The sequence below is a fragment of the Felis catus genome, chromosome B3, assembly GCF_018350175.1.
Source record: "Felis catus isolate Fca126 chromosome B3, F.catus_Fca126_mat1.0, whole genome shotgun sequence".
Classification (NCBI taxonomy): domain Eukaryota; kingdom Metazoa; phylum Chordata; class Mammalia; order Carnivora; family Felidae; genus Felis; species Felis catus.
Genome location: NC_058373.1, coordinates 106,997,374 through 107,025,140, shown reverse-complemented (window position 1 = coordinate 107,025,140; position 27,767 = coordinate 106,997,374). Strand labels below are relative to the sequence as shown.

Here is a 27,767-nt window from a genome sequence, read left to right as displayed (position 1 = left end):
AGACACAGAATCGGAAACAGGCTCCAGGCTCTGAGCCATCAGCCCAGAGCCTGACGCGGGGCTCGAACTCACGGACCGCGAGACCGTGACCTGGCTGAAGTCGGACGCTTAACCAACTGCGCCACCCAGGCGCCCCCAGAGTATTCATTTAAAAAACAGTTCAATTGTTAAGGATAAGCAGAAGTTTTTCCTGGTAATGAGATTTGAGAGAAATTTCTCGCCTGAGTTCTCATTAAAGGATAATTGTACAGTGTGGTAGTATCTTCAGTGACCTCCCCAAAATAAACAAAATATATATTACTTCTTAGAACATCTCTCAATGCAAGTCATGGCTATAAAACATTATTAAAAATGCTTCTTTGAGAGGCTAGAACAAAGCAGTTCAAAAGTGTACCTAGCTGATGATAGTGTTTGTTGTGGATGACTTCTCTTAGGTAGCCAGAGTAGTCATTTTAATAGTGGAAACAAGTATTTCTTTCTTAAACCAACCACATAGGTTGATTGAATTGATGACTCAATACCAGATGCTTATAAAAGGAAATGACTCCATTTGTTGGTATCATGGATGCTGAAGGAAATAGAGGAACCAGCTTCTTGTTTCTCCTAATCTTCCATTCTAGACATTCATTAAGACTACTATTGTCAGCAGATGAGATAGTCAGGGCTCTTCTTGAATCATGATTTTGCTATGCTGGTCTCTGCTAAAGTCCCTGTATGGAGTATATAAGAACAGTGGGCATGAATATACAACATGAATAGGGTAAATGTGGAATGCTAATTTCATCTGAAACTGGCCACTCCAATTCAGTTTTCTATAGGTATTTCCCTCTTCCCTGGGCCATTTTCCCAAGAAGTGAGGGATTAGGGGTGCCTAGGTGCCTCAGCCTAGGTGACCTTCAGCTCAGGTCATGATCTTGCAGTTTGTGAGTTCGAGCCCCGCATTGGGCTCTGTGCTGACAGCTCAGAGCCTGGAGCCTGCTTCGGATTCTGTGTCTCCCTCTCTCTCTGCCCCTCCTCTACTTGCACTCTATCTCTGTCTCTCAAAAACAAATTTTTTTTAAAAAGAAGTGAGGGATTAATTAGCAAATAGGCATTTAGAGGAATAGGAGTTTTGGGGCTCAACTGCTTTATCTTGCTAAAGGGGACAGAGTTTAGTGTATATATATATATTTTTTTTAATTTAATTTATTTTGATAGAGAACAAGTGGGGGAGGGGTAGAAAGAGAGGGGGACAGAGGATCTGAAGTGGGCTCCGTCCTGACAGCAGAGAGCCTGACATGGTGCTCAAACTCACAAACTGTGAGATCATGACCTGAGCCAAAGTCAGATGCTTAACCGACTGAGCTACCCAGGTGCCCCCAGAGTTTATTTAGTATATTAAAAAATTAAAACATGAGGAGATTCAGATCTGCTGATCAGTACAATGCTGTTATCCTTACTTTTTTTTCTCAGTATACAAGCATTTATGAATACTGTTCTTTTCTCATCTGTTAAGATGAGATAATCATAGTATCTTTAAATAAATTCCCCCATATAGAATGTTTTGATTTAGAAAATTTACAAAATTTTGAGGAACATAAGGACTATATATTTTTAGAAAATTTTCAATGCATGTTCTTTCTTGAAACTTAAGAATTGGGTAGAAAGAATCTAAAGAATATATTTCCTATGATAAACCTGGATTGAACATTTTCATTGTTGTAGATTAGGATTAGCAAACTTTTTTATTTATTTATTTTTTTAAGTTTATTTTTGAGACAGAGAGAGACAGAGCATGAACGGGGAAGGGACAGAGAGAGAGGGAGACACAGAATCGGAAGCAGGCTCCAGGTTCCGAGCCATCAGCCCAGAGCCCAATGCAGGGCTCGAACTCACGGACCGCGAGATCGTGACCTGAGCTGAAGTTGGACGCTCAACCGACTGAGCCACCCAGGCGCCCCAGCAAACTTTTTTTTTTATAAAGAGCCAGATAGTAAATATTTTAGGCTTTGTGGGTTATACTAAGTCTCTGTTGATACTCAACCTTACTGTTGTGATGCAAGAACAACTTTAGACAATACAAAATGAATGGCTGTGTTCTAATAAAACTTTATTTATGGACATTACAGCTTGAATTTCATATAATTTTAATGTGTCATGAAATACTATTATTTTGTTTTTCAGTAATTTTAAAATTCAGAAGTTATTCTTAGCTCACAGGCCATACAAAAACAAGTGACAGGTTAGATTTGGCCCATAGGTCATAGTAACTGACCCCTATTGTAGATCAAGCAAAAGTCAAATGAGAAGGAAGAGTTAATATCCTTTTGCAAGAATTAACTATCCCACTTAAGACTTGTGTCTACATAGATGACCAATCCACCTCTACCTGATTTAGACTGGAGGAGCTCCTCCAAACAGTGCTGAAATTTCCTTCATAAAACAGATATGGAGTATATAAGAATGATTGTGAACCTAGAGTTCTAACATAAAACATGACTTCCTGTATAATGTTAGCTTAGAGAGTTGAGGATTTAGAACATATAGTTTTAGAGGTAGATGGACTGGGGACAATAACAACTGAAAACTCAGGGAGGATAGAGATCAGGAAGTCATCAGAAGAACCAGGTTCTCATTGTAGTTTTGATTTGCATTTCCCTGATGATGAGTGTTGTTGAGCACTTTTTCCTGTGTCTGTTGGCCATCTGTTTATCTTCTTTGGAAAAATGTTTATTCATGTCTTCTGCCAGTTTTTAATTGGATCATTCATTTTAGGGTGTTGAGTTTTATAAGTTCTTTATATATTTTAGATACTAACCCTTTATCAGATATGTCATTTGTAAATATCTTCTGCCATTCTATAAATTGCCTTTAAAATTTTTTTTTCAACGTTTATTTATTTTTGGGACAGAGAGAGACAGAGCATGAACGGGGGAGGGGCAGAGAGAGAGGGAGACACAGAATCGGAAACAGGCTCCAGGCTCTGAGCCATCAGCCCAGAGCCTGACACGGGGCTCGAACTCCCGGACCGCGAGATCGTGACCTGGCTGAAGTCGGACGCTTAACCGACTGCGCCACCCAGGCGCCCCTAAATTGCCTTTTAGTTTTATTGATTGTTTCCTTCACTGAAGAAGGTTTTAATTTTGATGAAGTCTTGGGGCATCTGGGTGGCTCAGTCGGTTGGGCGTCCGACTTCGTCTCAGGTCATGATTTCACAGTTCGTGGGTTTGAGCCCCATGTCGGGCTCTGTGCTGACAGCTCAGAGCCTGGAGCCTGTTTCAGATTCTGTGTTTCCCTCTCTCTCTGCCCCTCCCCTGTTCATGCTCTGTCTCTGTCTCAAGAATAAATAAACATTAAAAAAAAATTTTAACTTTGATGAAGTCTCAAATATCTTTTGATGAAATCCCAAATACCAACAACACAAGAAACAACAGGTATTGGCAAGGATGTGGAGAAAGGGAAACGCTCCTGCACTGGTTGGTGGAAATGCAAACTGGTGCAGCTACTCTGGAAAACGGTATGGAGGTTCCTCATAAAGTTAAAAATAGAACTGTCTTATGAGCCAGCAGTTGTACTACTAGGTATTTACCAAGAGAATACAAAAACACTAATTTGAAGGGATACATGCACCCCAATGTTTATAGCAAACATTACCTACAATAGCCAAATTATGGAAACAGCCCAAGTGTTCACTGACTGATGAATGGATAAAGAAGATGTGGTATACACACACACACACACACACACACACACACACACACACACACACACACAGTGGAACATTAGGCATAAAAAAATGAAATCTTGCCATTTGCAATGACATGGATGAAACTAGAGAGTATCATGCTAAGCAAAGTAAGTCAGAGAAAAGCAAATGCCATATGATTTCACTCCTATGTGGAATTTAAGAAACAAAACAAATGACCATAGGGAGAAAAAAGAGGCAAATAAGAAACAGACTCTTAACTGTAGAGAACAAACTAATGTTTACCAGAGGAGAGGTGGGTGGGGGATGGGTTAAATAGGTGATGGAGATTAAGGAGTGCACTTGTGATGAGCACCAGGTGTTGTATGTAAGTGTTGAATCACTAAATTGTACACCTGAAACTAATATTAGACTATGTTAACTAGAATTTAAATAAAAACTAAAAAAAAAAAAAGGTTCTGCACTGTCTTAGGATGAGAAAAAAAAGAGATCACTGAGTTGGACAGTTAGATCATTGGTGACCTTGTGAAGGCTAGTTTCTTTGGAATGGTGAGAATAAAAGTTAAATGGAAGAGGATTAAGGAATGAATAACTCAGGTAGTGGGAAAGTAAAGACTTGAAAAGTGTGATGGAGTTAAGGAAAGTTTGAAGGGCAAACAGTATTGAGGGAAACAGATAAGTAGGTATTTGACTTGCCATTTATACTTAGTTTAGTAGACTTTAACAAGTGATACTTAGAAAGTTTCTAGATATACTGTTTTTATATTGACATCATTTTTTAAAATTTTAACAGAAAAATGTATCATGATTATGTATGTCAGTATAAAGATGTTTTGAAGCAATATCAACTAAAATACTCAGAAACACCTCTTTCACATGTATATTATGAGAAGAAAAAAGAACATGAAGAAATTCAAAATAGAGTGTTGGCATGTACTGAACAACTAAAAATGAATGAAGCTATCTTTATGGAACTTCTAGGTATTAACATTTTTTATATATTGTTTAATAATTGTATCTTTGTAATGAATAATGAATTAGACTAAAATATGATTTTGTTTTTCAGTACCTGCTCCTTTTCCATCACTTACTAAATGGACATTACATATGTATCCACAAAAGTACTTCTACCTAGAATTTTTGTAGATAAGTGTTTTTTTCTGTATTTTGTCATTGTGATTCCTTGGTAAGTATCACATGGATTAGGAGTTTTTTGCTTGTTTAATTAAAAAAAATAGAGAAGTTACTTTACAGGTCAGCTGGGGTTAGTTTTCATATTTATATACATGTGATCAGAAGCAAGCAGTTTTAATGAGAATAAAGTGATGACTGCTTTAAGTGGTGTATCTTAGCAACCAAACCAATGAAGAAGTCTTCTTGCTCTGTCTTACCAAAGAAAGAATTCCAATTAAATCAATTGGTTATTACTTGTTAGAATGGAAGGTGGTAATCACAATTATTTACTCATCTATAGAAATTCATTGGGGGACTACCTTGTGCCAGGCAATCCTCAAGAAGATACAGAGCTTTCTTGCAGGGAGCTCACAGTTTAGTAAGGGAGACAGACATGTAAACAAATAATTCTAATACAGTGGCATTGTATTAGATGATTAAGTAATTCTTAATTGGTCTAAGTCTCATCTGTTTGTCAAGGTGATCTTCCCTGATGATGAACTTAGAACTTTAATCCTCTTCCAACCTCTGCAATCCTTCATATGCTTTCCTATTAGATTATAACTCCACTGTTTGTACTAAGTCTTCTTTATCCCTGCATTCTACCTTGCTTCATTCTGCTTCATCCTAAATCATCTTTTAACTCCTTTGTTGCTTGCTGTCTTCATGTTTAGGTTTTAGCTTATAAACAACTGTAAACAGCATAGTTGTTCATTTGCTGCCTGTGTTGTAACTTCTCAATGGGAAGAGGCAGAGGTTCATTGATGCATGAGGTATAGCGGGGATTAGGGGGTTGGATGTAGGAAGGGATGAGTTACAAGATTATATGAGAAACAAGAACAGGTGATGAAGGTAGGGAGAATTGAAGATTAGATTTAAATGTCTATATTTAAAATTTAATTGATACTTTTATAACAATATAGCATAAATAATATTCATGTGAAATTTTATGTTCCAGCATATAAATTATATATTTTAGGGCAGAGAAGGAGATATTCCATCTTAAATAGATTTTCTCTGGAGTTCTTGTTCACTATAACTATTTTATTTTTAAATTCCCCTAAATGGATTATAGAGTAACTTAGGAAGTCGTAGTGATTAATAACTGTGCAGGATGTCTGTTAACAGCTGAGAAATTCTCTACTTGAAATTGGTGTAACTTCAGTTCAAGCAGAAAGTCCAGATGGAAGATCTTGCTGTTTTCTGAGTCCTGCAGGCTGCACTGATGAACCTTACAGAACAAGAAAAGGGAAATTGGGTAGATTTTTAAATATTGATTTTGGAACAAATAAATAATGGAAACACAAGAAGTTAAATTTGGACCTGAATTGATTACATATTTTTAGTTATACCAAATAACTTGATGAACTTAGGTAAAAAAACAAAAGCAAAAAAACCCCATGTGAAATATTTAAGTGAAAAAAAATTCTAACATATTTTAGGTGAAATGTTTTTAAGTTCATTATATAATATAGGTAAGCAACAAGTTATCTTTGTCAGTTTGCCAAATGTTCATGTTAGCATTACCTGTTTTCAGGCACTGTTTTTAATATTGCTTACTGCTTATATGGAAAATTTTATAAATAATGTGACATAATGTTAACTATTTCTGATATGGTACATATGTTATAAATGTCAATTTTACTTGCATAACATCGTTCCTTAATATAAAAGGGTTAATGTGAGATGTAAAACACAAAATATTCTTAAACATGCCAGAAGTTTTTCCAAAAGTTCATCTGAATTGAAGAAAGAAGTAGATGAAGTGGAAATAGAAATTAATTATTTAAACCAGGTATATATTTTGTAATATATTTCTAATATATTTAAGGTATATGTATAATGGTATATTTAGTCTTAGAAGAGCTATTTCCAAAAAGCCTAAATATGGAGAATGGCTTATGATAATTTATTTGCCTCAGATTATCTTTGGATCCAAAAATATGTTTTAGGTAGTAAGTATATTTAATTTTAAGTTTTAGGGAATGGTTTAATTTTCTTTGGCAGCTGAAAAAAGATGAGTAAAGAGCAAGATGTAGCTTAATAACAGGAATTTAAAGACACTCACTACAACAGTGTTGTCAGCAAAGAAAACAAGACAATAAATGGTTTTAAGAACTTAATCTTGAAAATTTATGACTATAATCTGTATAGAGCTAGGCTAGAACTAGTTTAGACTTAAAGATTGATGGTGCATAATTTCTTGAATACATTTTTAATGTCATCTATTGAAATGGCTTTCATTGACTGAGAACCTATCAAAGTTACTTCCAGATTCTGAGAAAAAAATAGAATAGCTAATTTTCTGAATTTTTTGAAAATTGTGTTAAAGAAGATACATTTACCATTCATAGGTATTAGGTTCCAAATAACAGTAAAGTCATGTTAGTAGTAAGAACAAAGTAGATGCTACTTCCTTTAAAATGTATGATAACTAGGTCTGTTTACGGGGAATTGATGTCTGCTTTGCTTCTGATCATAGTCTTTAAAAAAGAAGATGGAAGTTCATTGAATCTAGGTTGGCTAATGAAATTGTAAGGAAAAATTAAAGGAGTATGATTTATTGTTAATTTTGACCTGGTTTTAGCAACTTTTACTAAATATAGCTAATACTACAAAAACATAAATCCTGTAATTATATAGAAAAAATCATATTTATTAAGATAAAGCATGTGTTCCTTGGTACTTACTTTGTTCTGCTTTGTCATTTTTCTTTTTAGCAGATTGCAAGACTTCATGAAACTAAGAATCTTGCAGAAACTCTGGAAGAAAAAAATAAGGAAAAGAGAAAGGAATTGAAAGAAAGGTATAGGTAATCCTTAAAATGGGATTTTATGTGAATGGTTATTCTGCATCTAAACATTTGATTCCATATTCTATCCCAAGCCACTAATATTCACACAGTATCTATATACATTTTTGTGCAGGCTATTTTCTGCTTATTTATTATGAAAAATATTAATTTATACCCTTAAATATTGTAGACTAACATTAAAATATGCTTGTTATTTAGTAAGGCCAAGGATAATGTATAGAGAGAAGTAAGGCAGCAGCAGCACATTTGCTGTTTTATAAGCTACCTTTTATCCAGTTTTCCATGATGGGTCACCAGTAGGAGTAAAACAAAGGAATAATAGTGGGAGCAGCATTATATTTAACTTTTTAAAAAATGTTTATTTATTTACAGGGGAGCCTGGTGGCTCATTCAGTTAAGCGTCTGACTTTAGCTCAGGTTATGATCTCCCAGTTCGTGTGAGTTCGAGCCCCATGTGGGGCTCTGTGCTGACAACTCAGAGCCTAGAGCCTGCTTTGGATTCTGGGTCTCCCCCTCTCTCTCTGCCTCTCTCTTTTTGTGTGCTCTCTCTCTCTCTCTCTCTCCCTCCCTCTCCCCCCCCCCCCCATAACAACCATTTAAAACTTTTTATTTATTAACCATAAAAAATGGTTATTTATTTATTCTGAGAGAGAACTGAGCATGCGTGAGCCAGTGGGGGAGGGGCGGCGAGAGAACAGAAAGAATCCCAAGCAGGCTGTGTGTTATCAGTGCAGAGCCCAACATGGGACTCTGTCCCTAAAACCATGAGATCATGACCTGAGCTGAAAACAAGAGCTGGATGCCCAACCAACTGAGCCACCCAGGCACCCCTGTATTTACCTTTTTTTCACTCTGTCACCAGCTTGACCGTTCTTTTGCCACAGAGAGTGAAGATGAATCAAAATGCTACTGAATCTGTGGCATCATATGTTTCCTTGCTTTTCATCCTTATGGTGATAAAGCAGACATCAGTGATGGAGGCATTCAAAAAAAAAGTTAGATTTTACCTGTTACTGTGTGACAGAAAAATAGATGTATTACTGTTGCTGTGTCTGATAAAATTTCTACCTTTTCTGTTTTTGCCCGAATGCTTTTTTATTCTTTTTAAATTCATCTCCTTAGTAGGCTCCATTACTCTTGTCCTGATGTTTCAGCACATTTCCTCTCCAAAGTTAATTTCTCTGATCCCACTTCCTTGGATCTATTAATTTTCTTGATTCCCCTCTCCCACTTCTTACAAACATAATAATGTTGTCTTTAATTCTCCAAAGAAATTGAGTAGGAAATAAGTACATGTATAGAATTTCACTTCATGACTTTTTAGTACTGTAAAAATCCTCTATATTGAGAGGAATTTATGTAACTGTTTAGTCATTTTTACTCAATATCTATTTCATAGTTATTATAAATAACATCATTTAAATTATTTAACTAAAACTAATTAAAATTATTTCTTTAGGAAAAATTCAATGAGTAAAAAACTTAAGTAAAATTTTAAGTAAAAAACTAAAAAGACCCATTTATGATTTGTGTTATTGCTTTAGTGGTTTCTGGATTCATGTAGCTGAATTGTTTCTGAATAATTATTTTTAAAGTTTGAAGTACTCTGAAATCTGTAGCATGTTATTTGTGGATAAAGTTTTGTTTAGAAATTTTTTAACATGTTTAGAAATTCTCCTAAAATTATTATATTTTATTTTTTTAATATGAAATTTATTGTCAAATTGGTTTCCATACAACACCCAGTTCTCATCCCAAAAGGTGCCCTCCTCAATACCCATCACCCACTTTCCCCTCCTTCTCATCCCCCATCAACCCTCAGTTTATTCTCAGTTTTTAAGAGTCTCTTATGGTTTGGCTCTCTCCCTCTAACTTTTTTTTTCCTTCTCCTCCCCCATGGTCTTCTGTTAAGTTTCTCAGGATCCACATAAGAGTGAAAACATATGGTATCTGTCTTTGTATGACTTATTTCACTTAGCATAACACTCTCCAGTTCCATCCACGTTGCTACAAAAGGCCATATTTCATTCTTTCTCATTGCCAAGTAGTATTCCATTGTGTATATAAACTACAATTTCTTTATCCATTCATCAGTTGATGGACATTTAGGCTCTTTCCATAATTTGGCTATTGTTGAAAGTGCTGCTATCAACATTGGGGTACAAGTGTCCCTATGCATCAGCACTCCTGTATCCCTTGAGTAAATTGATTATGTTTTAAAATGAGAGTGTGGTATACTGAGAAGAGCACTGGACTTAATCTGGAAAAGTGTGTTTTAGCTGTGACACCAGTAAATAATTTTATTGGGCAGATATTTTAAATGTTCTGAAACTCAGTTTTACTATCTGCAAAATGAATTTATATAGTATATAAGTCTCTTCTAGATTTAAAATATGTTAATTTTTTACTTACTAAATATTTAATGTAATTTACCCTTCAGAATTTTTGAAAAAGATGAACAACATGTACTTATATTGAATAAAGCCCCTCAAAACAGTCGATTATTTCTTCCATATGAATCTGAGAAAGTCAGACCAATGAAAATGCATTCTTCAGAGGCAAGAGTTGTAGGTACAGTATCTGTTAATTATTTAAAAACTTAGTTTTCTTTGTAAACACATAGAAGAAAAGGCAGAAGCAAATTTTGTTATCATTTGGTGTAAGCAAGAACAAACAATACTAGAGACCAATAGACTCAGAAAGTATCACTTTGATTCTTTCTGAGAGTGAACAATATGCCTTCTATCCCTAACTTTTTTCTCTTTGAGAGAGAAATCATCCGCATAATATTAAAACAAGTGTTCTGGTTGGGTCACACAGCTGCCAGAGGAGGATGAATAATAATTTTTCATTTGAGGTGTTGTGTTATTAGTGTATGTAATTAAAGTGGGTAGCTGACTTGTATTAATGATATTTGTGACCTAGTCACTGAGATATTTGAATCGTGTTTCATTCAGTGGATCTGCAGATTAGATTAACTACATTGTATTAGATTAACTGCACTAGCTGTTCTTTTTCCCTCAGTCTTATTTGGTTCCTCATTATAAAGATGTAGTTTTGTAAGCTGGTTTTCATTTTACACTCATGCTTGTTATGATAGTTTATATAGTGAGGAATTAAAAGGTTTGCAGGAATTCCACACACTTCTATAATTTAAATTAAATCTTCATGTAACTTGATTTTTTTAATTACAAGTTTATGTTGAATTTTGGGCATAATATTTGATTCTATCTCTGAAATTCATTTGAAGTTGTGCAATTTAATAACCTAGATAAAAAAGAAGAAAGTTCTGTGAAACAGTCAAAGCTTGCCAATATTGACTTTAGGCAGAAAGGAAACAACATGCAGGTAGGTATTTCCTTTTTAATAGTATAAATTAAATATTTGCTTGCATTAAATGAGATAATGAATGTATTGCATTTAGAACATGGGTGTGTATGTGTGTGTGTGTGTTATAAATATATTAAATCAGCCATTACTACAACCTCAGTGTCTAAAAATCTTAAAAGAATTTCAGTATGGCAGCCTGAACATATACTGTAGCCTTCTCACTTACTCTTAAAAAATAGAAAAGATATTTAAAAATGCTAAGCCCTGTACCTAGTCAAACCCAGATATTTCTGAAGGAGGAAAACAGGATTAGATTGAAGGGGGAAATTGTGACCCAGGACTTGCATAGAACACTATTATAGAAGGTATAGGTCTGGGGACAATGAATAGGGTAATTGGTTGGGTTACTTCAGTGGGAGTTAATTAGTTAACACCTGTTCAACTCATATCTACTCTGCCTTTGGCTAGGCATCAGCATTGGATCACTGTCTGTAGGTGGAAGCAGTAAGTGTAGGAGCTTCGGTTAGAGAGATAGATGGTAACTCTAGGGAGTTCTTCTTTTCTTAAGTTTATTTGTTTATTTTGAGAGACAGCACATGCAGAGGAGGGGTGGAGAGAGAGAGAGAGGGAGAGAGAGAATCCCAAGCAGGCTCTGCACCATCAACACGGAGCCCAACACAGATTTGAATTCAGAAACCATGAGATCATGACCTGAGACAAAGTCAAGAGTCAGATGCTTAACAAACTTAGTCACCCAGTCGCCCTTCTAGGGGGTTCTTGATGCTTAAGAAAAATAAGGAGCATACTACCCAGAAAGCTAGCTTCTGGTGTGGCACATCTCTGTCTTCCCCCATTCTTCCTGAAAATAGTCCAGGGGGGAATTCTCAATGGAAAATATAATTGCCTTTCATTAATTTGTAATTAATACATACAGATAGAGGTGTAGTGGTAACCAAATTAATTAGTGAAACTTATCGTAAATATGTATTAATTACAAAAATGTTTAAATCTGGTACTAAAATTTCAGATGAGATCAATATGGGATGAAGGTAGGAAGATAAATAAGGGAAACAAAAGTTTACCCAAGTTCTTTTCTTGGGGGCGGGGATGGAAGTAGAGAGAAGATACAAATATTGATTCACTTATATATTGTTGGGAAAATGTGAATTTATGCGTGTATGTTAAACATGTAAGAGTAACCAAAATAAGAGAAATGACATGCACTAGTTTTAAAACAGTAGAAGAAAAATGATGGAACAACTTAATCAGTCCAACAAAAGGCAAGGATGGAAGACTAGATAAAATAACTAGAATACATTATAAATAGAAAATAAGATGCCATAAATAGTTCTGAACAAATCAGTATTCAGAAATGTGACAGAGATGCTTCTATGGGATATATAAACAAAATACAGACATATACTTCTATTTTTTTCCAAGTTTTATTTAAATTCCAGATGGTTAACATACAGTGTAATATTAGTTTCAGGTATAGCATTTAGTGATTCTTCACTCCCATACAACACCCAGTGTTTATCAGACAGATGCACTCCTTAATCCCCATCATCCATCTAGCCCATACACTGCCCACCTCCCTTCCAGCAACCCTCAGTTAGTTCTCTGTAGTTAAGAGTCTGGTTTATGGTTTGTTTGCCTCTCTCCTGCCCCTATGTTCATCCGTTTTCTTAAATTCCACCTAGGAGTGAAATCGTATGGGATTTGTCTTTCTCTGGCTGATTTATTTTGTTTAGAATAATACTCACTAGCTCCATCCACATCATTGCAAATGGCAAGATTTCAATCTTTTTGATGGCTGAGTAATATTCCATTATATATGTGTATATAATACACACACATATATACATATATATATAATACACACACATGTATATAATATACATATACATATATATCACATTTTCTTTATACATTCATCAGTCGATGGACTTTTGGGCTCTTTCCATAATTTGGCTATTGTTGATAATGCTGCTCTAACATCAGGGTGCATGTATCCCTTTGAATTGGTATTTTTATATCCTTTGGGTAAATACCCAGTAGTGTAGTTGTTGGATTGTAGGCTGGTTCTATTTTTAACTTGTTAAGGAAACTCCATACTGTTTTCTAGAGTGGTACAGCCATATACATACTTTTAAAATAGAAGAGCTGAAAAAACTTGACAAATGAAGGGTAAAGGTAGAACAATGGGACAAAAACATTGTTATCACAATGCCATATAAAATAGGGAAACAAACCACAAAAGACTCTTAATGATAGAAAACAAACTAAAGGTTGATGGAGGGAGGTGGGTGAGGGATGGGCTAGATGGGTGATGGATGTTAAAGCGGGTACTTGTGATGAGCACTGGGTATTGTATGTAAGTGATGAATCACTGAATTCTACTCCTGAAGCCAGTATTGGAGTGTATGTTAACTAAAATTTAAAAATTAAAAAACAGAGTTCAAGACAAAAAGCATTAATAGGGAAAAATATATTTCATGTTTTTAAAAAGAATAACTCACCAAGTCATAAGAACCACGATAAACCAAATTATACATTTTCAAAATAAATAAAATAAAAATTAATGGAATTCCAAGAAAGTATTTAATCCATAATTTTAAAAAGGATAGCTTTCTCAAAAAAAGTAGTATCTTGAGTTTAGGGTTGAGTTTGGTTACACATTTAACAATACAAAACCAATGAAATGAAATAACAGCATCTTAAACAAGATAAACATTTTTCTCTTACCTGCAGTGAAATTCTAAAGTAGGTGACTCAGGTTCACTAATCAGGGATGATAGGACCATTTCTACAGTGTCATTTCTCAGGCTCCCTTTATACTTTCTTTTCCTGATATTTGCAGTATTCACCAAAATTAATTGTTTACTAGAACCAAAAGAATACCTCAATCAATTCTAAAAAGTTGTTCTCTTCACTTACCACTACCTATAAAAAATATAAGTTAAACAAAAATATAGCCCTCCTCTCAAAAAAAAAGTACTTAGCAGAGGGAAAGGAAATTTACACTTTCAAATTATTTGGGGGTTATAGAAGAAATAAAAAGAAAACTTAAAAATTATTTAAAAGAATACTGTAAACCAAAACCTGTGGAATATAGCCAAATTGCTTCTCAGAGAGAAATTTATATTTGAAAACAAATATAGAAAATAAAGATTAAAAGTAGCTGAACTTTAAGTAGGAAAAGTTTAATTCCAAGCATGAAAAGTTCAACTCAAAATAGGAAAATAACAATTAATGCAAAGAAAGTAGGAATTAATAAAGAGAAAAAGAGAAATTAATGAAATTAAAAGGTTGGGTTAATCAGTATAGCCAAAAATCAGTAACTTTTAAATATCAATAAAATAAATTTTATTATATTTAATAAAATAGAGAGGGAAGAGTACGTATCATTGAATATATGGAAGAAATCTTTTCAAAGTCTTAAGAGAATACTATATAAGACTTTATATCAGTAAATTTGAAAATGTAGGTGAGGGGGACAATTTTATAGGACAATATAAGTTATTAAATAGCCTGAAAAAGAAAAGCATGAATAGATCAATTAACTAGAAATGGAAATGTAGGTGAAACTGAAATGTAAGCAGTTCTCTGTTTTTTCTTTTCTTCTTTATGTGCCTCCCTTCTTCTTCTGCCACACACACACACACACACACACACACACACACACACACACCCCTTTCAAAACACGTGGGAATGAGTTTTTCAGGTAAATTTTACCAAACCTTTAGGAATAAATTGAGTTTCTAAACCATGACACTATAGACATTTTGGGCCAGATAATTCTTTGTTGTAGGGTCACCTTGTGATCTAGAGGCCAATAGCACCTCATCCCTAAGAAAAGACAGTGAAGAATATCTTCAGGGGTGCCTCCATGGCTTGGTTGGTTAAGCTTCTGACTCTTGATCTCTGCTCAGGTCGTGACCTCACGGTTCATGAGATTGAGCCCCACATGGGACTCTGCGTGGATGGTGCAGAGCCTGCTTGGGATTCTCTCTCCCTCTCTCTTTCTGCCCCTCCCCTGCTCTCGCTCTCTCAAAATAAATAAATAAACTTAAAATACCTCCAGACATTGTTAGATATTCCCTGAGAGGCAAAATTGCCAGTTGAGGGCAATCTTTTTATTTAAGCAATTCCAGAGCATAGAAGTTGGAAGCTGTGCAACAAATTGTACATAGTTAATTTATTAGGGAGCAAGGACAGAGATAGTGAATGAAAAAAATTTGTACATTAGTCTCAAGAATGAACATACATGTAGAAATCCAAATAAATGATCAGCAAACCTAATTTGGCAGTGTAACATTAAAAGAATAATATATTATGACTAAAACATGGTTTTCCCAAGGAATGCAATAATAGCATTGGAAAAGTCTATCAATATGATTCACTACATTAACATATTAATAAATGAGTTCAAATAAAGATTTAAAATATAAGATCTTTTTTTTTTTTAATTTTTTTTTTCAACGTTTATTTTTGGGACAGAGAGAGACAGAGCATGAACGGGGGAGGGGCAGAGAGAGAGGGAGACACAGAATCGGAAACAGGCTCCAGGCTCTGAGCCATCAGCCCAGAGCCCGATGCGGGGCTCGAACTCACCGACCGCGAGCTCGTGACCTGGCTGAAGTCGGATGCTTAACCGACTGCGCCACCCAGGCGCCCCTAAAATATAAGATCTTTTTAAACAACATAAGGGAGACTCATACTATTAGATGCTTAAAAGTTTATCATAAAATTCACCATTTTAAAGTGCCCATTTTAGTGGTTTTTAGTGTATTCAAAAGGTAGTGTAACTGTCACCACTGTCTTAATTCCAGAACATTTTCATCATCCCAGAACAGTTTTAAATATTATCAAAATGTGGTAATTACAACAGTGTGGTATAAGAAAAACTAGTCAATGGACTACATTAAAATAAAAAACTTAATGTGTGACAAAAGACACCAACAAAGTTGAAGAGAATGACAGAATGGACAGGAGATTGGTATGCATAACATACAAAGAAATACTAATACAAATTAATTTTTTAAATGGGCAAAAGATAAGCAATTTACAGAAAAAGAAAGACGAAGTGTCACTAGACATAATAAGGTGCTCGAGCTCGGGGGCAAAGGGAAAGGCATATTAAACCAATGATATATATGGTTTCACCTATCAGATTTGCGTACACTACAACGTTTGATAATATCTACTGAAGTCAATAGTGGAATGTAATTTGGTATAATTACTTCAGAGGACTGGTTCATAGTATTTATTACACATAAAAATGCACATACTCAACAATTTTAATTCTTAGCATCTACTCTAAACAACTACTTAACTTGTATAAATACTTTTACCAAGAGACCAATAGAAACATGTATATTGTTTAAAACATAAAGCAGTAACAACACTTGTTCTTTAAGGGACAAATGCCCTTTAAGGGACAAGGTCTTATCTAAAGCACAGTAAGATGACAGAATTAAGACCAGTGGCTGTTATAACAAAAACAAATGGGATAAACTTTCCTATTAAAGGTATTTTTATTTTGGGTCAAATAAAAATCAGAAACTCTTCAGAATGAGTCACTCACAGAGAATGAATGACTTGAAATAGACAATACAAAAATAAATAAAGCAGTAGCTTAGATATTGATATTAAATTGAGTTAAAGTTAAAAATGAAATATTACCTTTTCCACACATATATAAAAAATAAAATTTCAGCCTTTAATCCTTTAATCTGCTGTTTTGCTTTTTTATGTTGAATTTAAGAGGTTACAGAGAATAGACACAGAAATCAGTTGAGAAAATGGTAAGATTGACTTGATTAATCATAAATATGGGATAAAAATTTTAAGTTTACCTTAAATGTCAAAATGCTACCAAGCATAGTTGTTATACTTGTCCAAAATATCAAATCCCTTGAGAGTTTTAACCTTTGTGTCCCAGTATTTGACTTAATATTTTGTATATAGTGGTTTCATTTAATGTTTGTAGTGGTTGTTCATATTGATAATGATGAGGAAGAGGATGACAATGTTCTTGGAGAGCCTTCAGTAGCCATGACAAGAAAAAAAATTTTGTTGTTTATGTAGCCAATTCTAATGCTTCATTTCTTTTGTTCAGGTACTTAATGACTCTACTGTGAGTAAACATTCAGAATGCTCAAATGCCATGGCTATTAAAAATTCACAAAATATGATGCATTTCAGGTAACTTTTAAAAATAGGAAAATGCTGGGCGCCTGGGTGACTCAGTTGGTTAAGCATCTGTCTCTTGATCTTGGCTCAGGTCATTATCCTGGGATAATGGGATTGAGCCCTGCCGTGGGCTCTGCACTGTCAGTGCAGAGCCTGCTTGGGATTCTCTCTCTTTCTCTCTTTCTGTCCCTTCCTCTCTGTCTCTCAAAATAGATAAACTTTAAAAAACAAAATATTTAAAAATAGGAAAATGTTTTAATTTCTAAAATAATTTATCAACTGAGCAAATAATACCTAAATTTTATTTATTTTATTTTAGATTGTTAACCCCACAGGAACAATCAAATTGCAATCAATGGTTTGAAAAAGGAGATACAGGTATTTGCTGTTTATATTTTTCCTAAGAAGTGGGAATAACATTATATCTGGTTTTTATACTATTTAATATTTGGATTGTTTGCATCTCTGGTTAACTGACCATGCATGCCTAGTTTTAAAAACACTTTTTCACTAAATATAAAACATATCATTTCATTGTAAAAGAGTTGGAAAACAGAGAAAAATACAAAAGAAACAAAGATACCATCACCCAGATATAACTGACACCATCAAATACTGGTATATATTTCTGTCTTATTTTTTTTCCTATGTATGTGTGTGTCTTTTTCTTTTATTTTTTTCCCTAAATTTGAAACATGCTTGTGTATATCATTTTGTATCCTTTTCTTTCCACTTGATATACTGTTGAGGGTATTTTTTAATGCCATTAAATAGATTTTATTTTTTTTTTTATTTTTTTTTTCAACGTTTATTTATTTTTGGGACAGAGAGAGACAGAGCATGAACGGGGGAGGGGCAGAGAGAGAGGGAGACACAGAATCGGAAACAGGCTCCAGGCTCTGAGCCATCAGCCCAGAGCCTGACGCAGGGCTCGAACTCACGGACCGCGAGATCGTGACCTGGCTGAAGTCGGACGCTTAACCGACTGCGCCACCCAGGCGCCCCTAGATTTTATTTTTAATGACTGTATCATATACCATTGTAAGGATATGCTATTATTTATTTAGCTTTTTTCTCAAAATATTGAATTATTTTTATATTTAATTATTTTAATTATTTAGCCATTCTCTCTCAAAATATTAAGTATTTTAGGGGGCATTTGGGTGACTCAGACTCAGTTGGTTAAGTGTCCTACTGTTGGTTTCTGCTCAGATCATGATCTCATGGTTGTGAGATTGAGCCATATATCAGGCTTTGTGCTGGACGTGAAGTCTGCTGAAGATTTTTGTCTCCTCCTCTCCCTCTGCCCTTCCCTTGTGCGCACTTGTGTGCATGCACTCTCCCTTCTCTCTCTCTCAAAAATTTTTTTTTGTTTCCAGTTTGGGTTTTCTTGCTATTATGAATAATGCTACTATATTCTTTTACATAAATCTTTTACTATCTTGGATTATTTTCTTTAAATAAAATCATAGAAAGGTCACAAGAGATATATATATATATGCATATATATGTGTGTGTGTGTATAAATATATGTATGTATATGAGTTTATTATCCTAGAATCAACTAGCTGTTGGAAATTTTCAAGGGTATCACATAAATAAATAAATAAATAAATAAATAAATAAATAAATAAATAAAGTATAATATAATGCGTAACATAATTTATCTCATGTGTACATATATACATATTTTGGTAATCCAGTATGGATAACAATTATTCCACTCATTAGGCTGTATGAAAGTTTTCATTTCTTCTTGTCTGTAGCATGTGGGCTACTGACTTTTATTTTGAAGTTTTAAAAATGGCTCATTCTGTTGAATCAGTAAAAAAAAAAAATCAACTAACTAAAGTATAGGGCCACATGGCTTCACAGGAGAATTTTACCAAACATTTATTTATTTTTAATGTCTATTTATTTTATTTTTGAGAGAGAGAGAGAGTGCAAGTGCACACACAAGAGCGGGGGAGGGGTAAGGGGGGGGAGAGAGAGAGCGCGCGCGCGCGCGCGCGCGCGCGCGTGCGAGCACATCATCAGCACAGAGCCTGACACGGGGCTTGATCCCACTGTGAGATCATGACCTGAGCTGAAATCAAGAGCTGGATGCTTAACTGAGCCACCCAGTTGCCCTGAATTTTACCAAACATTTAAAGAGTTAATACCTATTCTTCTTTTAACTATTCCCAAATATAGAAATGGAAGGAAAACTTTCAAACTCATTTTATGAGGCCAGCATTACCCTGATTCCAAAACCAAAGACTCCACTAAAAAAGAGATCTGCAGGCCAATATCCCTGATGAAATGGATGCAAAAACTCTCAACAAGATACTAGCAAATCGAATCCAACAGTACATTAAAAGAATCATTCACCACGATCAAGTGGGATTTAATCCTGGGATGTAAGGGTGGTTCAATATTTGCAAATCAATCAATGTGATATGTGCCACTTTAATAAAAAAGAATAAGAATCATATGATTCAGTAGATGCAGAAAATCATTTGACAAAGTACAACATCCATTCTTGATTTAAAAACTCTCAACAAAGTAGGTTTAGAGGGAATATACCTCAACATAGTGAAGTCCATATACAAAAAACCCACAGCTATTATTATTCTTAATGGGGGAAAACTAAGAGCTTTTCCTCTATGATCAGGAACAAGACAGGGATGTCCAGTCTCACCACCGTTATTTAGCATATTATTGGAAATCCTAGACACAGCAGTCAGCCAATAAAAAGAAATAAAAGACATCCAAATCAGCAAGGAAGAAGTCAGTCTCATTATATGCAGATGACATGATACTCTATATAGAAAACCCAAAAGACTCCACCAAAAAAAATTCTAGAATTGATACATAAATTCAGTAAAGTTGTAGGATACAAAATCAGTGTGCAGAAATCTGTTGCATGTTTGTACACCAAAAATGAAGCAACTGAAAGAGAAATCAAGGAATCAGTTCCATTTACAATTGCACCAAAAACCGTAAGATACCTAGGAATAAACCTAACCAAAGAGGTAAAAAGATCTATACTCTGAAAACTATAAAACACTGATGAAATAAAATAAAGGTGACACAATGACATAAAGAAATGGAAAAACATTCTATGCTCATGAATTGAAAGAACAAATATTGTTAAAATGTCTGTATTACCCAAAGCAGTCTACACATAAAAGTGCAACCCCCATCAAAATACCACCAGCATTTTTCACAGAGCTAGAACAAACAATCCTAAAATTTGTATGGAACCACAAAAGACCCTGAATAGCCAAAGCAACCTTGAAAAAGAAAAGCAAAGCCAGAGTATCACAATTCCAGATTTTAAGTTATATTACAAAGCTGTAGTGGTCAAGACAGTATGGTATTGGCACAAAAACAGACGCATAGATCAATGAGACAGAATAGAAAGCCCAGAAATGGACACACAATTATATGGTCACCTAATCTTTGGCAAAGCTGGAAAGAATATCCAATTTGGAAAAAAGTCTCTTCAACAAATGGTGTCGAGAAAACTGCACACAACATGCAAAAAAATGAAACTAGATCACTTTCTTACACCATACATAAAAGTAAATTCAAAATGGATGAAAGACCTAAATGTGAGACAGGAAGCCATTAAGATCCGAGAGAAGAACACAGGCAGTAACCTCTTTGACATTAGTCATAGCAACTTCTTTCAAGATAATGTCACTTGAGGCAAGGGAGACAAAAGTAAAAATAAACTGTTAAGACTTCATCAAAATAAAATGCTTCTGCACAGTGAAGGAAACAACAAAACTAAAAGGCAACCTATGGAATGGGAGAAGATATTTACAAATGACATATCTGATAAAGTGTTAGTATCTAAAATCTATAAAGAACTAAGAAACTCAACACCCAGAAAGCAAATAATCCATGGGCAGAAGGCATGAATAGACACTTTTCCAAAGAAGACATCCAGAAGTCTAACATGAAAAGATACTCAACATCACTCATCATCAGGGAAATACAAATCAAAACTACAATGAGCTATCACCTCACACCTGTCAGAATGGCTGAAATTAACAACACAGGAAACAACAGATGTTGGCAAAGAGGTGGAAAAAGGGGAACCCTCCTGCACTGTTAGTGGGAATGCAAACTGGTGCAGCCACTGGAAAACAGTATGGAATTTCCTCATAAAATTAAAAATAGAACTACCCTACAATCCAGCAATTGCACTACTAGATATTTACCCAAAGAATATAAAAATACTAACTGAAAGGGATACATGCCCCTTAATGTTTGTAGCAACATTAGCAATAATAAGTAAATTATGGAAAGAGCCCAGCCTGTGTCCATCAACTGATGAATGGATAAAGAAGATGTGGTGTATAGATATACTCAGCCATAAAAAGAATGAAATCTTAACATTTTCAATAATGTGGATGGAGCTAGAGTGTATCCTACTAAGCAAAATAAGTCAGAGAAAGACAAATACCATATGATTTCACCCCAATATGGAATTTAAGAAACTGACACACGATCATAGAGGGAAAAAGAGGCAAACTGGCAAACTAAGAAACAGACTCTTACCTGTAGAGAACAAACTGATAGTTACCAGAAGAGAGGGGGGTGGAGGGATGGGTTAAATAGGTGGGGATTAAAGAATGCACTTGTGATGAGCACCGGGTGTTGTATGTAAGTGATGAATCACTAAATACACTTTAAACTAATATTACACTGCATGTTAACTAACTGGAATTCAAATAAAAACTTAAAAATACTTGCTCGTTTTTGCAGTAGGAAAATTCTGTAAATATATGCACATTCACAATGGTCTCATAATGTGAATCTGTTTCTCCCACTCTCAAAATAGGGTTCAGCCAACGTAATATGCTGATTCCATGCAGATGGATTTTCTTCCTGCTTTCTTCTGGAAGAAAGAATCCTATCTTCACATATGATTTGTTCCACCTGTTTATAATCCTGTATATATACCAAGCTGACAGAGCATTAGACAGGGAGGAATAGTTGATCTCTAGGAACAATGCACCCCTAATACAGATATGTGGGGAAATGCACATATCTGTCATATTCCTAGCTACCACTGAGCGTATATGGTAAGGCTTCATACCCGAAAAGGCACGTAGTTATCTTAGGGGAAAAAAAGATTCTTTTCAGCAGTCTCCCAGCCTGTCTTTTGAGGAAATTAATCTGTGGTGAAAATCATGGTTGTGACTGTTAAATGCAAAAGGCAAAACTATACAGCTTTCAGTTGGTCAAATAGAAAAACATATTAGAGGTAGGAAAGAATTTCTTAAATAATTAAAAAGCCCAATAATAAAACAAAGACTGATAAATTTGGCTATATTAAACTTAAGAGTTTCCATTCATCAAAAGATGTTATAAAAAGAAGACAAGAGAATATATTTGCAATACATAAAACTGTCAAAGGACTGGTTTCCAAAAATGTGTAAAGAAGTTCTACAAACCAAGAAGAAAAAGACAGACAACCCAATTAGAAATACGTGCGAAATACGCAAATAGGCACTTCAAATAGAGAAACTTTTGTCTCAAATAAACATGTGAAAAGATGCTTAGCAAATTAGGAAACTGAAAAATAAAACCACAGTGAGATACTACACATCCGACAGATTAGCACATTCAGAAAGTCTGGTAATACTAAGTGTTGATGAGAATATAGGACGATAAGAACTCATAACTATTTGGGAGAAACTCATTTATAAATGAGTATTGAGACCATATCTAAATTATAACTAGAAACTGAAAGGGCTCCTAAGGTAACTTGGGATGGCTAGGTGCCACAAAAATATTGATAAATAGTTTGGAAACTAAACTTTGGAAAAATTTAAAATTTGGTAAAATGGAAGATATAAATACCCTATACCTTGTAATTCCACTCCTACATATATACTTAGAGAAATACAAGTACATACATACAAGTATATATATACAAAAGAATGTATGTGTCATCGGTGTTTGTAATAGTCTTGAAGTAGAAACACCCTGAATGCCCATTTGTTAGTAGAATAGGTAGATATATTGTGTTGTGCTTATACAATGAAATCCTTTACATCAATACAAGTCAGCAAGTTATGTCTATAAGAAGCAATACAGATGAATTTCACAAGCATATGCTGGAACAAAAAACGCAAGACAACACATACATTACCATTTCATCATATAACTTTTTAAAACAGGAAAAATAGACTATATTACTCAGGTGATAAAACTATATAAAACAAATCCAGGAAATAATTATCACACAAGGCAGGAGAATGATTATGTGTGAGGAGGAGGATATGAGGACTATGGGGCCTTATGGAGTATGCATGATCTATTTCTTTACCTGGGTGGTGGTGACATGAGTATTCTCTATAATTTTCTCTGTTAAACTGTTCATGTGGGTTTTATTCTCTTATTTCTATGTGTTAGGTAGAACTATATGAAATTGCTATTTTTGTGGGTCAAAAACAGTTAAATTTCTTATTGTTTGTATGTTTTATTTGCAATTGTAAAAAAACCCAGTTTTTTCTCCCATAACAAATAGATGCTGAGTGTGAAGATAAAGGGACAGTAAGACCATTGAGAGAATTAAAATGTACTTCACAAGTAAGTCTAATGTTTGGTTTCTAATTTCTAAGCAAAATATTCCAATTTAAAGTATTGTTTCCACTTTAATTTCTGATTATGTTTAATGAAGATTATTTATGTGAGGTCTAGATGTTATTTGGTTAGTAATTGAGTTGCTGTGGTGTTAAAGCTTCTATCCCTTAGAAGAGCTTTAGATTAAAAAAATGAAGCCACAAAAAGTTTACATGACATGAAAATATACAAAAAAGAATTGTCATTAATACATGACTATATATATATATATATATATATATATATATATATATATATATACTGACACTGCAACTAAATTACAACTGAGGAAGACAATTTTGTTTGGTAGAATTGAATGATTTGCTAATCAAAACCAGTGGTTATCACACAAATCTCTTCAAAATATATTTTAATAGTGGACAACTTTAATGATAGATGTAGGCAATGTATATTGACTTTACTAAGTACTAAGGGTTAAAACAAGGCAAATGACATAGTAGAGTACTGCTCAAGAAACACAAATAAAGGGGCACCTGGGTGGCGCAGTCGGTTAAGCGTCCGACTTCAGCCAGGTCACGGTCTCGCGGTCCGTGAGTTCGAGCCCCGCGTCAGGCTCTGGGCTGATGGCTCAGAGCCTGGAGCCTGTTTCCGATTCTGTGTCTCCCTCTCTCTCTGCCCCTCCCCCGTTCATGCTCTGTCTCTCTCTGTCCCCCAAAAAATGAATAAACGTTGAAAAAAAATTAAAAAAATAAAAAAATAAAAAAAAAAAGAAAAAAAAAAAGAAACACAGATAAAAAGCACATTTTAATTTTTTTGGTAGAGGGACCCGAATTGTTTCTGAAATGATATTTGGTATAGCAAACATATTTGAGAAATCATATTCCTACCTTACAAAAGTCAATTTCTGTTGAATTTCTCAACCTTTGCAGAGAAAATAGTATAATGAATTTATAAGGGCAAAAAAGTATAAAGAACATAACTGATGAGAGTAAGATTGCTTAGAATTAAATTATTTTTTCCTTTTAAAGAGCTATCATAGACAATTCTTGAGTCAGAGCATGATGTGGAAATTTAAAAAAGTCATTCCTAACCATTTTTCTTCATCAGTTTCAGTATGTTCTGGTTATCTTTTCCTTTTTCAGGTAGAGTTAGGGGAGGTGGATCAGGGAAGAAAAGAAAAATTAGAAAATTAAAAATAGGGGCGCCTGGGTGGTGCAGTCGGTTAAGCGTCCGACTTCAGCCAGGTCACGATCTCGCGGTCCGTGAGTTCGAGCCCCGCGTCGGGCTCTGGGCTGATGGCTCAGAGCCTGGAGCCTGTTTCCGATTCTGTGTCTCCCTCTCTCTCTGCCCCTCCCCCGTTCATGCTCTGTCTCTCTCCGTCCCAAAAATAAATAAACGTTGAAAAAAAAAAATTAAAAAAATAAAAAAAAAAGAAAATTAAAAATAGTTATTTTTCCGTATTTTGCAGTTGTATTTTGATACCACTTTCATCAATTAATATTTTAGTTCTTTTGTCTATGAAATGATAACATAATAGATTAATATGGTGTTTTCTACCTCATACACTTTTATATATATGTGAGTTTGTTAATGTAATAGCATTAATTTTTATAGTTTTCTGTTATTTTGAATTTGTAGGTTATATGCGCAGAATGTTTTGGGAAGCCAATAGAAGATAATAGTGATGAAGTAGAAGAAAGGACTGAGAATTTTCCACGAACTCCTGAAATTCCTTTATTTTTAAGAACTCCTGAAGCTGTGAAAACACCTGAACCTTTGGAGAAATCATTGTTTCCTAAAACCCCCTCTTTTGAAATGTAGGATTTTAATCAATAATTATAATTAAAGAATTTATATACTGGGCCAATATTATGTAAATAATTGATGGGAATAGTAAAATGTCTAGTACCTATAACTTTAAAAAGGTTTTTATATGGAATATTTCAAATACATAAAGGAGAGACTAGCATAACGAACCTCCATGTACCTATTATCCTGTTCAAATAATTATTAGCATTCTGCCATTCTTGTTCCATAGAACCTCTTCCCCATTTTTCCTACAACACTTAGATGAAGATGGCATAGATTCTGAGTACTTACCCAGTGCAATAGTATATAGATTTTAGATTTTTCCAAAGGATAAAAACTGTATGGAAAAATGTTAAATGTCAAGCTAAAAAGCAACTGTCACGTACGGTATAGCTTGTGGACATCACTGAATAATGTTCCAGCTGTAATTTTCCTTTATGTTGTCTAAAGCAAGAATTGCCATCTGTCAAGTAACCTAGGTAGGCAGAAATATCTCTAACATGATTATTTAACTTTGGAAACCACAGATTTGTAGCTTGCAGCCAAGAGAATAGTGCTGCATTTAACCTTTTTGTGTAGTTTAATCCCTTTTAAAACTACAAACCTTAAGATTCTTTTTTTTTTACCTTAAGATTTTTTAAAAACATATGTCAAACAAATTTCACTTCAGGAATCTCTCACCCATTTTCTACTTCTGTAGTTTGAATTGTTAATAAACGTTTTATATGTGAAAGTCATGCTGTTGACTCACAGTATGTTCAAACTAGAACTCATCATCAAATCTGAGAACTGTAAAAAGAATGGCAGCCATATACTAAAACCTCTGTTTATGGATGAGAAAACTAATCTGTAAAGTTAAGTGATTCATTGATGGTCATGGAGACAGTTATGGAAGTATCTTCAGATATCTATTATATTTAACAATAGCATTAACTGTGTCTAAACATTTTATAAACTTTATGAGATGTAAATACACTATTAGAGGAATCAGAGGTGATATACTTACAGAATCACAGGTGATACAACTCATTAGTGATAGAGTTGTGATTCAAACCCAGGCATTTCTGCCTCCAGAATTCATGCATTTGACCACTGTGTTGTATACTGTCTTCTCTAATTATTTTTCCCAAATCATTTTCTAGTTTAACTTCCTTATGCAACAGTATGTAATGACTGACTTCTCATTAAGACTAAAATCTTGTAATTGGCTTTCAATGTGTTGGGGACAGTATAGCCTCAAAGTTAAAAGCTTGGACTTTGAATCTGGATTGCTGAATTTAAGTTGGCATTTACATTTCTTGGAGAAAGTCATTTAACCTTTCTATGCTTCAAAATTTTCTTCTGTAAAATGGAGGTGGTAATATCTATTTCATAGAGATACTGTGAGGAATACGTAAGTTAATGCCAATGGAAATACCTAGAATAGACCCTGAACGCAGTTTAGGGTTTATTCTCAGTTGACCTTCATTGTTATCATCATCCCATACTTGATTGTTCTACTTTATTTAACATTTTTCACTTCAAACTATCTTTTTCTCAAGAGGTTTGTCATCTCAATAACTATTCCTTCCCTTTCCCTACTGTGCTAATTCTTACTTCTGTGGTATTTCTTATGGTGTTTACCAGTCTGCATACTTAGTAATATATTTTTTAACATTTTTATTATTTCTTATTTCTCTGTAACAGAAATAGAAATATAATGCCTGAAGGTCAAACACAAAAGGAATCCCCTGGATTTTCTTTTCTTATGAATTATACTTCTAGATCTCCTGGATTGAATCTATTTGATTCTACATTTGATTCAGAAATCTCATCAGATCAGGTAATAGGTGGAAGCTAAAGTTTTATTTCTAAAAAATTGCACTGGAGGTGGCTCAGTCGGTTAAGCATCCAACTTTTGCTCAGGTTATGATCTCATGGCTCATCAGTTTAAGCTCTGCATCAGGCTCTGCTGTCAGCACAGATCCCACTTCGGATCCTCTGTCCCCCTCTCTCTCTGCCCTTCCCTGCTTGCACTCTCTCTCATAAAAATAAGTAAAACATTAAAAGATGAAAATAAGAAAAATAAAAAACTGTACACTATAACCTCAAGTAATTTTAATTCTTTACTGTCAAACTGTCTTGGGGCAGAATACGAAGCACAGGCAATTTTTTAGAAGATTCTGAGTATTGATA

The 27,767-nt window shown here is 34.4% G+C and overlaps 1 protein-coding gene across 10 annotated transcripts in view; it reads left to right on the top strand.

Moving 5' to 3' along the window:
• Positions 1 to 27,767, top strand: part of CB3H14orf39 (chromosome B3 C14orf39 homolog) — a 52,987-nt gene that overhangs the window by 12,366 nt on the left and 12,854 nt on the right. For 8 of the 10 annotated variants that reach the window (XM_023255743.2, XM_019833084.3, XM_045060002.1 and 5 more), the window contains 11 exons: positions 4,479 to 4,666; positions 4,752 to 4,794; positions 6,533 to 6,653; positions 7,579 to 7,664; positions 10,114 to 10,244; positions 10,945 to 11,021; positions 17,125 to 17,210; positions 17,518 to 17,576; positions 23,728 to 23,789; positions 25,422 to 25,600; positions 27,279 to 27,414. In XM_023255743.2, coding sequence (XP_023111511.2) covers positions 4,479 to 4,666; positions 4,752 to 4,794; positions 6,533 to 6,653; positions 7,579 to 7,664; positions 10,114 to 10,244; positions 10,945 to 11,021; positions 17,125 to 17,210; positions 17,518 to 17,576; positions 23,728 to 23,789; positions 25,422 to 25,600; positions 27,279 to 27,414 — 1,168 coding nt within the window. The remainder of the gene's footprint in view (positions 1 to 4,478; positions 4,667 to 4,751; positions 4,795 to 6,532; positions 6,654 to 7,578; positions 7,665 to 10,113; positions 10,245 to 10,944; positions 11,022 to 17,124; positions 17,211 to 17,517; positions 17,577 to 23,727; positions 23,790 to 25,421; positions 25,601 to 27,278; positions 27,415 to 27,767) is intronic. The other 2 variants (XM_045059999.1, XM_045059998.1) reach the window with 2 other exon arrangements.